The sequence below is a fragment of the Protobothrops mucrosquamatus genome, unplaced genomic scaffold, assembly GCF_001527695.2.
Source record: "Protobothrops mucrosquamatus isolate PMUCROS unplaced genomic scaffold, P.Mucros_1.0 scaffold942, whole genome shotgun sequence".
Classification (NCBI taxonomy): domain Eukaryota; kingdom Metazoa; phylum Chordata; class Lepidosauria; order Squamata; family Viperidae; genus Protobothrops; species Protobothrops mucrosquamatus.
This window is the reverse complement of record NW_015387190.1, coordinates 1,331,577-1,344,836: the sequence shown is the minus strand read 5'-3', so window position 1 is coordinate 1,344,836 and position 13,260 is coordinate 1,331,577. Positions and strand designations below refer to the sequence as shown.

At 46.6% G+C, this 13,260-nt stretch overlaps 1 protein-coding gene across 1 annotated transcript; it reads left to right on the top strand.

The window, feature by feature from the left end:
* The first annotated feature begins 8,341 nt into the window (after positions 1-8,341).
* Positions 8,342-10,732, top strand: ELFN1 (extracellular leucine rich repeat and fibronectin type III domain containing 1). The gene has a single exon (XM_015819537.1). It carries the CDS (start codon positions 8,342-8,344, stop codon positions 10,730-10,732), a length of 2,391 nt encoding a protein of 796 aa, XP_015675023.1.
* Positions 10,733-13,260: the final 2,528 nt, after the last annotated feature.

Below are 13,260 nucleotides of genomic sequence, written 5' to 3'. Positions count from 1 at the left end.
CTCAGACCTCCTGATTTTTCTCATGAGCCTTCATGGGAAGGAGCTGTTCTTCTCAGAACCTCAAGTGATGCTTGCAATACTTGTAGGCGCTCCAAACAGAAGATAAATGGATTCCTGGCCTCCAAGTTCCCCATCTGATACCCCGAAACACAACTGGAGCTGAGTTTGAACCCACCAATTTTAGAGGTAATAGAACATAGCAGAAAATAACTGAATTGGAAAGGACCTTGGAGGTCTTCTAGTCCACCCCCTGTTCAAGCAGGAGACTCCATACCATTTCAGACAAATAGATGTCCAATCTCTTCTTAAAAACCTCCAGTGATGGAGCATTCACAACTTCTGGAGGCAGGTTGTTCCACTGGCTAATTATTTTAAATGTCAGGAAATTCCTCCTTAGTTCTAGGTTGCTTCTCTCCTTGATTAGTTTCCATCCGTTGCTTCTTGCCCTGCCTTCAGGCGCTTTTTGGAGAAGATGTTGACTCCCTCTTCTTTGTGGCAGCCCCTTAAATATGGGAAGACTGCTATCCTGTCACTCCCAGTCCTTCTTTTCATTAAATTAGACATATCCAATTCCAGCAACTGTTTTTTATATGGCTTTTGGCCTTAGAGACCTTGAAAAGTATTCTTGGGGGCTCCAAGTAAGAATTTGATGGAGCCCAATTCTTGAAATCTGGATACAGAGAATTTGCTGCCTCTGCATCAGAATGCATCTTTTTTCTTTCCCCCTGATATGATCTGAAAGATTGGGGAGGGGTCTTCCCCATCTCTTTCCTCTTACTGCTGACTAGCAGAAGATGGACAAGCAACAAACTGATCAGGATTGAAAAAGATGGCTGGAGAAGAGACCGAAGCAAAGAGAAAAGTGTCTCTGTAGGACGCAAGTACTTTGTGATCTTGGGCAAAATATGGGGACAGAAAAACAGTTTCTGCTCTTCACCCCACCTGTCCCCTAGATTGCTGCAGTCCCATCTATTGTGAAGGTCAAGCTAACAAGTGTGCAATTTGGAGAGGTGCCTCCATCAGTCACGACTGCTCAAAAAACTCTGCCTCCACAGCCGGAGGCCGCTCGGAAGCCCGAAGGCAGCAAGTCAACAGTTGTGCTCCATTTCTGACTCAACAGGGGCTGGGAGTCTTTAAAAGATGGCCTTCTTTGGTTTACCCAGAATGCTGTGCTGTCAGAAAGAAAGACAACAAATTGAGAAAAGGAACGGGACAGGCTGGATTCCATCCAATGATGGGGTCAGCATACCAGGAGATCCGCTTTTGCTAAAATGTTCTACTGGCGGTGTCCACCTCCTTGGGGGGGTCATCTAAATTCCAAATCGCCTCACAGGACATTGTTTTAGACATTTTGCAATTGGTCTCTGCCCCAGAGCTAGAAGCTCCAAGCATGCACAAGCTATTGCATCTTCAAAATATTTTGCTAAGGAGTCCTGGGATATCTTCCTGCCTATTATTCCCTCAAGGACAAGATGGTAAAGTAAACAGAAGAAATACATAGATCTTTCGGGCTGTGTCTGTCGAGAGCTCACTGGATTCAGCTCAGTGGACCAACTGAGGTCAGCTATTGAAGCTATAAGCCATAAAATTTTAAGTCCTTCCAGGATGCTAAATCAGCCTCACCTTCCTCATTCTCTAGGGAAACTGGGGAGCTGTCAACCTCCCCTCCTCCCAACGTGAGTCAACATTTCAGGTGACAAAAAGGCTTTGAGCCTCAACGGAAGAAGACGAAGGACGCATCTTTCTTGCAACAACACAAAGCCGTTGTGCTGACTGAGAACGAATCTCCCATACTTGCACATGTTAGAGATTAAAGTATTCTAAATATAACGTGCCGATTCACACGGACGGCTGGGGGACCAATTCTCTGCCTACCGGATTTGCAAGGCTGAGAAGGCAGGAGAGAGAACCCTGATTAAGCAGACCGATTCTGAGGGTTGTTTGTCTCTGCTGAAAGAGCCATTGAAATCTGGGCATTTTAACTGGGCAAAACGAGGTGTGTTTCTCTTGAACGCTGTGGGACATAATCATGTGACCTGTTGTTCATTAATGTTCATTCGCTTTCACTGAATTGGACCTGAGTCGGTTTTCCTTTCTGTCTTCATCTCATCCATTTCTCTGCTCCGTTTCTGGAGGTGTAGGACTTTGTTTTCCCCAGAGTAACTCACGCTGAACTCACTTTAGTATGAGAGCAAACCCTACTCCCTTCTAGCACTGATGATGTTCCGTTGTTGGGTAATGAAACATCTGGAAGAAACAACCAAGGACCACACCATCACCATCACCATCACCATCTCCTCCTCCTCCTCCTCCTTCCTGCAAACCCCACTCCCTTCTAGCATCGATAATGTTCCTAGTTGGTTCATGAGTTGTCTGCAAGGAAACAACCAAGCTCAGAGAGCACCAAAGACCCCTAATTTTAGCCCTGAGCTACAAATGTTTTCTTATATTGGTATCACTAGCATGCAATTGTAACCTGTCCCTTTGAGATACAATGCTGTTATGGAGCAGAAAAACCTCCATCCGTGGGAGAGCCAAAAAACTCAACTGTGCCCACGTGATTCGGGTTCTGTCTCCATTTTCATGTCTCACAGCTGCAGCCTGGACTTTCCTGACTCCCCCGGAGGATATCTCTGCCTTCTTGGAGGTCACATCTCCATTCTTGGACTTTGGAAAACAAAAGGATGACAGTGGAGGGAGGGTTTTCTTAGGAACAAGCTCCTTCAGATTCTCACTCCTTGGAAGAGAGACCGTGTCGGATACGCCAACAATAGCCGAACATCTAATCCCAGCTTTACTTGACATTGGCCTATTTGGGGCAGGAGATTAGATGAGATTATCTGCGTTACCTGAAATGTGAGTTCCTCCCAGCTCTTAGCTGCCTTCTTTGCCAGTGGCAGATCAAAGAAGCCTTCTTTTTCTCCCCCATTTTGGAAAAAATCTTACTGCAACTTTGCTCTCCGGTGCCCCAGGAGACAGCTGGTCTTTGGTGTAATATGGCCCCAGACTTCTGGGGTTCTGAAGTGTCACTTCAGGATGATTGAAGGATAGAAGAAGGAAAAGTTACAATGCTATGGGGCAAAGTGGGTCTCTTCTGTACAGAATCATCACCATCACCATCATCAAAATTGCATGTTACTGAATTCCAAGAACTCTGGGTTGCACGCAAGCCAAGATACCATCCAAACAAGGAAGCCTGTGTGATGCTACCACAAGACAATCTCCCCACTTTGTATCTCTTCTAATGCCTATCCAAAGGGGACAGAATTTGTGCTGGGTTGTCATGATTTCATGATTTGCTGCCTGGTGGACGCCCATGTTCCTGTGTCAAAGAGACCCAAAGAACATACAATTGACTATCCAACAGTTATCCTTCATCTTATCTCTCCCTTTGTTTGGGACAATGCCTGGTTTGGGGTGATGGTCTACTACGTATGAGCCCAGTTTCTGGGCTTCTTCTGCATTTGTTTTTGGCCATTTGGGGCAAAGAATTGGAATCGCTAACCATGTCCAGCTTCAGGATTGTTTTCTCTTCTTTCCTTGGCCCTTGAGTTGAGGTGTCCTCATCAGGAATGGAAGCAACCTTGGATCTAGCAGACCCTTGGCTGGCAAAATCCCTTCCTTGGGTTCAAGCAGTAAAGGAGGGGTGTCCAACCTTGGCCACTTTAAGACTTGTGGACTTCAACTCCATGCTGGCTGGGGAATTCTGGGAGTTGAAATCCACAAATCTTAAAGGCTGGACACCCGTGCTGTAAAATAAGCAGTGCAGTGCAGGGTTGTTTTGTCCTCTGTGCTCCAGAGATTGCACAATTTCCTCAGGAAGCTCAGATTCTCCTCTCCTTCCATCAGGGATCTGACATTCGAATGAAACTCACCATATCAGTTGTTCCTGGGAAGATACACAGCGGTAGCATTTTTGCAGATAGTAAGATTTCTTGCAGGGATCCCCAGACTAACATCTCCCCTGGCACTGCAACCGGTCCTCAACAACTGGTGACACGGATAGAAGTGGGAAGGCAGGAGTCAACAAGGATTGTGTTTTGATACCTCCCGTTTCTTTGAGAGTACCTGGGGAATATTCCAAAAAGTGAACAAAAGTGCTAACATCAAGGCCACTTTAGCCCTGGGTATTGGTCTTTCAGGAAGACAACTTGATGTTTTTCTCACTCACGCCTGGAGAACACCACCTGCTCCTCTTTGACTGCCACTTCAAAATGGATAGAATCATAGGATGATAGGGCTGGGAGGGACCTTGGGGGTCTTCTAGTCCAACCCCCTGCTCAAGGCAAGAGACCTTATACTATTCCAGACAACTAGTTGTCCAATCTTTTCTTGAAAACCTCCAACGATGGAGCATCCCAGACTCCAGGAGACAAGCTGTTCCATTGATTCATCATTCGCATGGTTAGGAAATTCCTCCTTATTTCCAAATTGGATCTCCTTCTGACTGTGCTTCCCCCCACTGCTTTTGATCCTGCCCTCAGGTGCTATGGAGAATAAATCAATTCTCTCTTCCCTGTGACAATCCTTCAAGTATTGGAGGATGCTATTCTGTCTCCCCAGAGCCTTCTCTTTATTAGGCTAAACTTAGGAGTTGACCTGAGCAGGTGGTCACCCTAACCCAGCAGAGATGCTTCCTTCCTCTATCACAATTGAAAGCATCATTCATACTGATGCCTGCTAAGATTTTCTTGAGTGTGTTTGGGGGTCAGACTGACCTGCCTTGACTGAATCTCATTCCTGCTGATTTTTAAGGGAGTTAGTCTTCAATCTTCCCCTAAATGGAAGGAGCGAATCCCTGAGCACCTGCAGAGAGCCAATGGGGAGCTTCCTTTGAGGGGTTCTTCTTCCACTGATCCTCGGACGGAAGCAGTGACTCAATCACGTCTCCTTTGAATAATGCATCCGGTTAGAGCAGTGTTTCTTGATCTTGGGAACTTTAAGATGGGTGGACTTCAACTCCCAGAATTCCCTAGCCAGCATGGTGAATTCTGTGAACTGAGCATGCTTTAATATAGGTGGAATAGAAGTCCACCCATCTTAAAGCACGCTGGCTGGGGAATTCTAGGAGTCGAAGTCCACCCATCTTAAAATATGCTGGCTGGGAATTCTGGGAGTCGAAGTCCACCCATCTTAATGCACGTTGGCTGGGAATTCTGGGAGTGCAAGTCCACCCATCTTAAAGCACGGTGGCTGGGGAATTCTGGGAGTCGAAGTCCACCCATCTTAAAATATGCTGGCTGGGAATTCTGGGAGTCGAAGTCCACTCATCTTAATGCACATTGGCTGGGAATTCTGGGTATACAAATCCACCCATCTTCAAGCATGCTGGCTGGGAATTCTGGGAGTAGAAGTCCACTCATCTTAATGCACGTTGGCTGGACCCATCTTAAAGCATGCTGGCTGGGAATTTTGGGAGTGGAAGTCCCGCCCTTCTTAAAGTTGCTAAAGTTGAGAAACACTGGACTTCATAACCCAAGTGTTTCTCCATCTTGAGAGCTTGAAGAATGGAGGATCCTCTCCCATTCTCCACATCTGCGATGCCAGGACAAGGCCCAGTCACACTGACATTGGTTTTCCTTCCCAGAAGACGCTGATAGGATTAGTCCTGCAAGCCTTCCTTTACCTTCAAATGAGATAGCTTTCAAAAACCCTTATTCAGAAAGAAAAAAAAAATAACCCATTGAAAATGGATTTTCATTTCAAATAATACAAGGTTAAAGTTAGGCTCCATCTGCCACTCTGAAAATTAATAGCAATCATTATATAGGAATTGCACAGAGGAAGAACCGGGGAAAAGGCCCACTGTTTGTTTGGTTTTTTAAAAAAAAGAGAGCATCAATTGCTTGTGTGCTGTGTGTGTATGTGTGTAAACTGTTTAGACATACAAGTCATTTATTAATGCAGAGTTCTTCTCCCTTGGTTTTAAATCTCATTACAGTTTGTCCAAAACAGATGTTACCCCTTTAGCGTTAGATTATTAATGATCAATCTTGGTTTCTCTAGAGAGGTTTGCTGTCAGACATTTTGTGGAAGAGGGCATAATTTTATTATGGGTGTAGACTTGGATGAGCAGCATATGTAAATCTGGAGATTCCCTTCTGGTTTCAGACGAATTGAGAATAAAAAAAAAAGAATTCAGAATTTTAAAAAAGATCTGCTCTTTCTTGTTGGCTGCTAGAACAATATGGGACAAAACTTTAGAGAAGCAACTGTGTATAAACAGAGAGCAAAGCCCACTCCCTTCTAGCACTGATGACGGTATCTAGTTGGGTAATGAAACGTCTGCAAGAAAACAACCAAGCTGGGAGAGTTCTAAGGACACCACAATCCTTCTCCTCCTCCTCCTGTTCTCCCTGCTCCTCCTGCTCCTGCTCCTCCTCTTCCTCCTCCTCCATCTCCTCCTTCTCCATCCCCTCTCTCTTCTAGCACTGATGATGTTTCCTAGTTGGGTAATAAAACATCTGCAAGAAAACACCAAACTCAAAAGAGCACCCAGTAGTTGTCCTCCTCCTTCTCCTCTTCCTCCATCTCCTCCTCCATCAACTGCTCTCCCTTCTAGCACTGTTTTGTTCCCTAGTTGGATAATAAAATGTCTGCAAGAAAACAGCCAAACTCAGAGAGCACCAAGGACCCCTCATTTCAACCCTGAGCTACAGAAATTCCTTTCTATTGGTATCCTTCTGCCAGCCTTGGCATCTCCTAATTCTTGATGTTTCGCCCCGGAATTGTTCACCTGCCCCACCATCCTTTTTTTCCCTTCTTCCTCAAAATTGTACGAAATGAGATTCAGCAAGAGAAAGAAATTGCCTGGAGTCTCCTTATACAATCATAAAATATGAACAGGAGAACAGTTTGGTGCATAATGCAAAATCCAGCTTAGTGCATCATTTCAGGTCAAAACGGAGGGCCTCTTTGTATTCAGCTCTGCAGTCAATCTAACCAAGTTTGCCAGACGAGGGTCTAGAAACTCAGCTTGAATTCCAGGTCTAAAAGTGGGAAAGGGCAAGGGAGAAGAAGAAGAATATTAAGAGGGATCTGCCTTAAAGCATCTTTACTGCACCTGACGTATACAAAATGGACATTTAGCCATTGAGTAGAGACTTCATCATTAATATATGTTTGCCATGCCGTTTTAGAGATGTCTCCTTTGATTATGTCACACACAAGGAGTAGTCCCGGTTCTCGTTAACCATCGGTTTTGCAGGCAGAATGGAAGCCAGAGGGAAAAAAGTCTCCATTTCTTTGCCAGATAAAACATTAGTCCTATGTAAAGTGTCACCAGTGTTTTATCCGTGCTTTCTTTTTGTAACTAGCGGCTCCTAGATTTATGGATAAACTGACCTGGGCGAGAAGGAAAATGGAAACTTGGAGAAGTTGAGATGGCTGGAGTTGGTGGCAATTAGAGAGGGAAGTCTGAAGTCAACGTCTAGAAGAGGGGTAGTCAACCTTGGCTCTTTTATGACTCGTGGACTTCAACTCCCAGAATTCCTGAGCCAGCCATGCTGGCTCAGGAATTCTGGGAGTTGAAGTCCACGAGTCATAAAAGAGCCAAGGTTGACTACCCCTGGTCTAGAAGGAAAGTCCCAAAGGTGTGTGTGTTTTTTTAAGAGGCAACTGGACTTCCTTTGTTTTTTTCTTGAAGATGCTTCACTTCTCATCCAAGAAGCTTCTTCAGAACTCAAGAAGCGTCTTGGATAAAAAGTGAAACGTCTTCAAGAAAGAAACAAAGTCCAGTTGCTTTCTGGAAAAGCACCTCTGGAACAATCATGACTTGGATGATTGAGAATCTCCATAGATTTCTAGAAGGAAAGATTGGTAGGTTCCCAGCTGTGCTTTCCTACCTGCCCAGAGCCCATTACATGCTGATATTGTCTCTCTGCTTGTTTATTGGCAGGTCAGCCTTGTGATTTCACATCTCTGGAGGAACAGAGACCTGGAGGGGAAGGATGGAGAAGGAACCCAGCACTCAAATGAAGACCAATGACAAAAAGAAAGGCAGAAAAAGCAATCCAGGGAAAGAGAGCAAAGCCCTTATGTTCTGAGTGACTTCCAAACCTCTCTTAGATGATGGTGAGACAGTCAACTCCCCAGCCGCAGAGTCTTTGCTGATGGCATGTGAGAAACCTTGACCCTGGGTAACCGACAAGTTCTTTTGTTCCTCTCCACTAGCCCACCCCAGATGCTTCTTCATGGTTCAGCACCATGAAGAAGGAAGAAAGAATGACAAAGTTGCTGAAGAAACTCTAGTCAAGGCAGGGTTGTGCCGTGACCGAGCTGCCTCTTCCCCTCTTTTGGCCGACCAAGGGTAAGACCCCCCTTCTCGGTGTGGCCCTTCTCAATGGCAGGCCATCGGTGGGCCATGACATCAGCACTGTGCACCTATATGGCAGCTGTCTCTCTCCTCTACGTGAGCGAGGTCCAAGCCGACTGCTGGCTGATTGAAGGAGAAAAGGGCTTTGTGTGGCTGGCCATCTGTAGCCAGAACCAGCCCCCCTACGAGTCCATTCCTCAGCAGATCAACAGCACCATTCTGGACTTGAGGCTGAATGACAACAAGATCAAGAGCGTCCAGTTCTCCTCCCTCAGCCGATTCAGTAACCTCACATACCTCAACTTGACCAAGAACGAGATCTCGTTTATCGAGGATGGTGCCTTCTCAGGACAATACAACCTGCAGGTGCTGCAGCTTGGCTACAACCGCTTGAGGAATCTGACGGAGGGGATCCTCCGGGGCCTAGGGAAGCTGGAGTACCTCTACCTCCAGGCGAACCTCATTGAGACCGTCACCCCCAATGCCTTCGGGGAGTGCCCCAACATAATGAACATTGACTTGTCCATGAACAGGATCCAACGGCTGGACAGTAGCACCTTCAGGGGCCTGAGTAAACTCTCTGTCTGCGAACTCTACAGCAACCCGTTCTATTGCTCTTGCGAGCTCCTGGGCTTCCTTCAGTGGCTTGAGGGCTTCACCAACATGACACGTACCTACGACCGCATGCAGTGTGACTCTCCACCCGACTACTCTGGGTACTATCTTCTGGGCCAAGGACGGAGCGGATATCGCAATGCGTTGGGCATGCTGTCTTCTCTTTGCACCGGTGGGCCCTACACCATGCCACCTTATTTGATCCCACCCAAAAAACCAGTGACCACCTCTCCTCCAGAGAGCCCCTGTCCAGAGGAAGAGTGTTTCTCCGGAGATGGCACCACACCCCAGATCTCCTTGCACACCCCAGTGATTGATCCAGGCTTGTATCCCACCATGAAAGTCAAGCACGTGACCCAAAACTCAGCTGTGTTGAGTGTGCAGATCCCTGTGCCGTACAGCAAGATGTACACCCTGGCCCAATTTGAGAATGGCCGATACAATATCCTGGCAAAGCTTCTGAAGAAGAAAGAAGACATCGAGCTAACGGATCTAGGCCCAAACGAAAATTATACCTATTGTGTGATGTCCTCCAATCGAGTCTCAAGGTACAACTACACCTGCCTCACCATCAATCTCAACAAACAGAGCACCGAAGAGCCGATACCCAGGCCTTCAACTGCCACCCACTACATCATGACAATCTTGGGGTGCCTGTTTGGCATGGTGATTGTCCTAGGAGTTGTGTACTACTGCCTCCGGAAGAGGCGACACCAGGAAGAAAAGCACAAAAAAACAGCAGTGAATATGAAGAAGACCATCATTGAGTTAAAGTACGGGCCAGAAATGGAGACCACCAGCATCTCCCAACTCTCCCAAGGTCAGATGTTGGGTGGTGAGACCATGACCCGCATCCCTTACCTGCCCTCCGTGGGAGAAGTTGAGCAGTACAAGCTGATTGACAGCAGCGAGACCCCCAAAGCCACGAAGGGCAACTACATGGAAGTGCGGACAGGGGAACAGTCTGAGAGGAGGGAATTAGAGCTGCCCAGGCCTCAAGATAGCCAGAGCTCCGTTGCGGAGATCTCGACCATCACGAAAGAGGTGGACAAGGTGAACCAAATCATCAACAACTGCATCGATGCCTTGAAATCAGAATCTACTTCCTTTCAAGGGGTAAAGTCAGGAGCGGTGTCCACCGCCGAGCCTCAGCTGGTGCTGCTGTCTGAACAAATCCCTAGCAAGCATAGCTTCCTAGCGCCCGTCTACAAGGAAAGCTATAGCCACCCGCTCCAGAGGCACCACAGCATTGAGGCTCCTCCTAAACGGTCCAGCACTTCTTCCAGTGGCTCCATACGGAGCCCCAGGTCCTTCCGCTCTGAGGGCTCCGGCCACAAGTCAGAAGCCAAATATATCGAGAAGACATCTCCAACCACCGACACCATCCTCACTGTGACACCGGCGGCAGCTGTCTTACGAGCCGAAGCCGAGAAGATCCGGCAGTACAGCGAGCACCGGCACTCTTATCCAGGGTCCCATCAGGGGGAACAACACGACAGCCTGGGGACACGAAAGCCCTCCATCTTGGAACCTTTGACCAGGCCTCGCCCCAGAGACTTGGCCTACTCGCAGCTCTCTCCACAGTACCATAACTTGAGCTACACCTCCAGCCCCGAATACACTTGTAAACCCTCCAGGAGCATCTGGGAGCGTTTCAAACTGAACCACAAGCGCCACAAAGAGGAGGAGGAATATATGGCGGCCGGCCACGCTCTGCGCAAAAAGGTCCAGTTTGCCAAAGACGAAGACCTCCACGACATCTTAGATTATTGGAAAGGGGTTTCCGCCCAGCACAAGTCTTGAGTTCTCCACCGGCTCGTGACTTAACCACGGACCAAAAAAAACAAAAAACAGAAACAAAAATCAGCAGCAGCTATTATTTTTAATCCAGACTTGTCTTTACAAGAAAGAGGAAAAAAAAAGAAAGAACTCTGAGGAACCTAGAACTGTTCTAGAGCAGGCTGAGGAGAGAATGAGCGCTATTCGGAATTACAGTCTCGCTGAGGTGGGCTTTAGAAAGGAGAGAGGGGCGAGGAAACGAGAGCAGTGAAAAGAAAGATGCTTAAACATTAAAATAAACTGTGGGGTGTGGGGAAAAAAACCAAATTCTTTTCTTTAAACACACACGCACACACACACATACACACGAGTAAAATTGAATTTTAAGAGAGAAAGAAGTGCAAACATTTTAAGAGAGCCAGGCAGAAAATGAAAGGAGTGTGGCGTAACCACCACCGCATCGCATGGCTCCTTATTCTGTGAATTTTGTGGACTCTGTACAGCTTTGTCTTCATCCTTTCAGTAACCAAAATGTAAAACAGCTGAACAAAAGAGATCAATTAGAAAAGTTAGCAGGAGGGTCTTTTTTCCGTTTGTGGTTAAAAAAAAAAAAAGAGCGAGAGAGAGAAAGAAAGAAAGAAAGATAATCCTTTGGGCCTTTTGCAAATGGAGTCTTCCACTTTAGACTATTACTCGCCTGAAGTCCCATTTGTGCAAATTTTTTTAGAATTTTATTTTTTTGGTGAAAGGATCTGTTGCAACATTGCATTGTAAAACCGTCCTATTGTACAGAGAGAAAAGAAATTCTATATTTGCTGTATAATGAGAGAGAGAGAGAGAGAGAGAGAAAGAGGAGAAAGAGAAAAAAAATTACATCTACTAAAAGAAATATATCTATATATTCACCTGTTTGTACCAGGTTTTAATCATGGATTTTAGAAAAAAGAAAAAAAAAAGCCTCTATCACTGGGTTCCTGGTTTCATGTTTTTTTGCTTTGGGTCATTGTTCCTGCTGGACGAGATTTGAGGAAGGTGCCTCTTTGCTGCCTCCGTTTTCCGTCGAGTTCCAGTTCATTAGAAATCCATCCGAAGAATATTACATTACAGATTGTCCTCGACTTACGATCACAGTTGAGCCCAACATTTCTGTGGCTAAGCGAGACAGTTGTTTAAGTGAATTTTGCCCCCTTTTGCAACTTGTCTTGCCGGTCGTTCAGCAAACCACTGCATTTGTTAAGTTAGCCGTGCGGTCTTTAAATGAGTCTGGCTTCCCCATTAACTTTGTCAGAAGGTCGCAAAAGAGATCGCGTGAGCCCAGGACACTGCAACTGTCAAAAGTACATGCCAGTTGCCAAGTGTCTGAATTCTGATCCTGTGACCACAGGGAAGCTGCAAGTGTGAAAAAGGGTCATAAGTCTCTCTTTTCAGTGCCGTTGTAACTTCCAGTGGTCACTGAATGAACTGTTGTAAGTTGAGGACTACCTGTACACAATAAGGGGGTGGAAAACAGATGGATTTTCTCATTAGTCTTGGAAATTGGGGGAAAAAACCTTCAAGGTTTGTTACTGCTGTGTGCTCCTCCTGAGATCCTGCCCTCGTGCACTGAACGCACAGCTTGCGTTTCCATTCTCCGCGGTGTGTTTCACCGCACTTCTGCTCCATTTTTCAGAGAGTCAATTGACCCACTGACAAAAGCTGGCAACCCGATCAAATCCATCCTTAGGGCGAGAAGCATCTCTTAGCAAAAGCCATTCACTGTCACAGAATCAGGGAAGGATGAAGCCTCGGGAAAGGTGAGGGCTTCACTGACCCCAGGGCGGACCAGGAAAGGTGGAGAGGACTTCTGTACCCATCATGCATCCATCTCCATCAAATCCAGGCCCTCTGGGTGTGGGATTGTACCACTTTGGAACACAAATGATAGCAGTGTACTGAGAGAAGGGGATATTTGTGGGTCAGGGTCCAACTGTGGGGTCCTTGATGTTCACTCAGAGAACTTGGAGAGCAAACCCCACTCCCTTCTAGTATTGATGATGTTGCCTAGTTGGGTAATGAAACATCTGCAAAAAAAGGAACCAAGCTCAATGACCACCAAGGAGTCCACAGTTCTCCTCCTCCTCCTCCTCCTCCTCCTCCTCCTCCTCCTTGCAAACCCCCCCCTCCCTTCTAGAACGGATGATGTTACCTAATTGGGTAATGAGATGTCTTTAAGAAAACAAACAAGTTCAGAGAGTACCAAGGACCCCACAGTCCTCTGATTCCTCTCTCTCACTTTCAAGAATGCCCCACAAATACCTCTTTTCTCCTGCACTTTCTTCTTGGGTCTTCTACCTTGCTGGATGGTGCCAGGTGGATGGGTCCAGGAACTGCAGTTTTCATTTCTAGCCAAATCCCCAAAGTGGCTTATTCCTTTTGGGCAACTGAGCTCCGGGACACTTCAAAGAGGGAGAAGGTTAACCGGGGAGGGGGGAGGGGGGGAACAATCCCTCCCCCTGCTCTTCCCCAAAGCTTGGCCAGGGCACCTTCAGCAGTTCTGACCCCCCAAGAATGAA

Excerpts from the sequence above, each read along its gene's own strand:
- ELFN1 (XM_015819537.1), top strand. The coding sequence starts at position 8,342 with ATGGCAGGCCATCGGTGGGCCATGACATCAGCACTGTGCACCTATATG.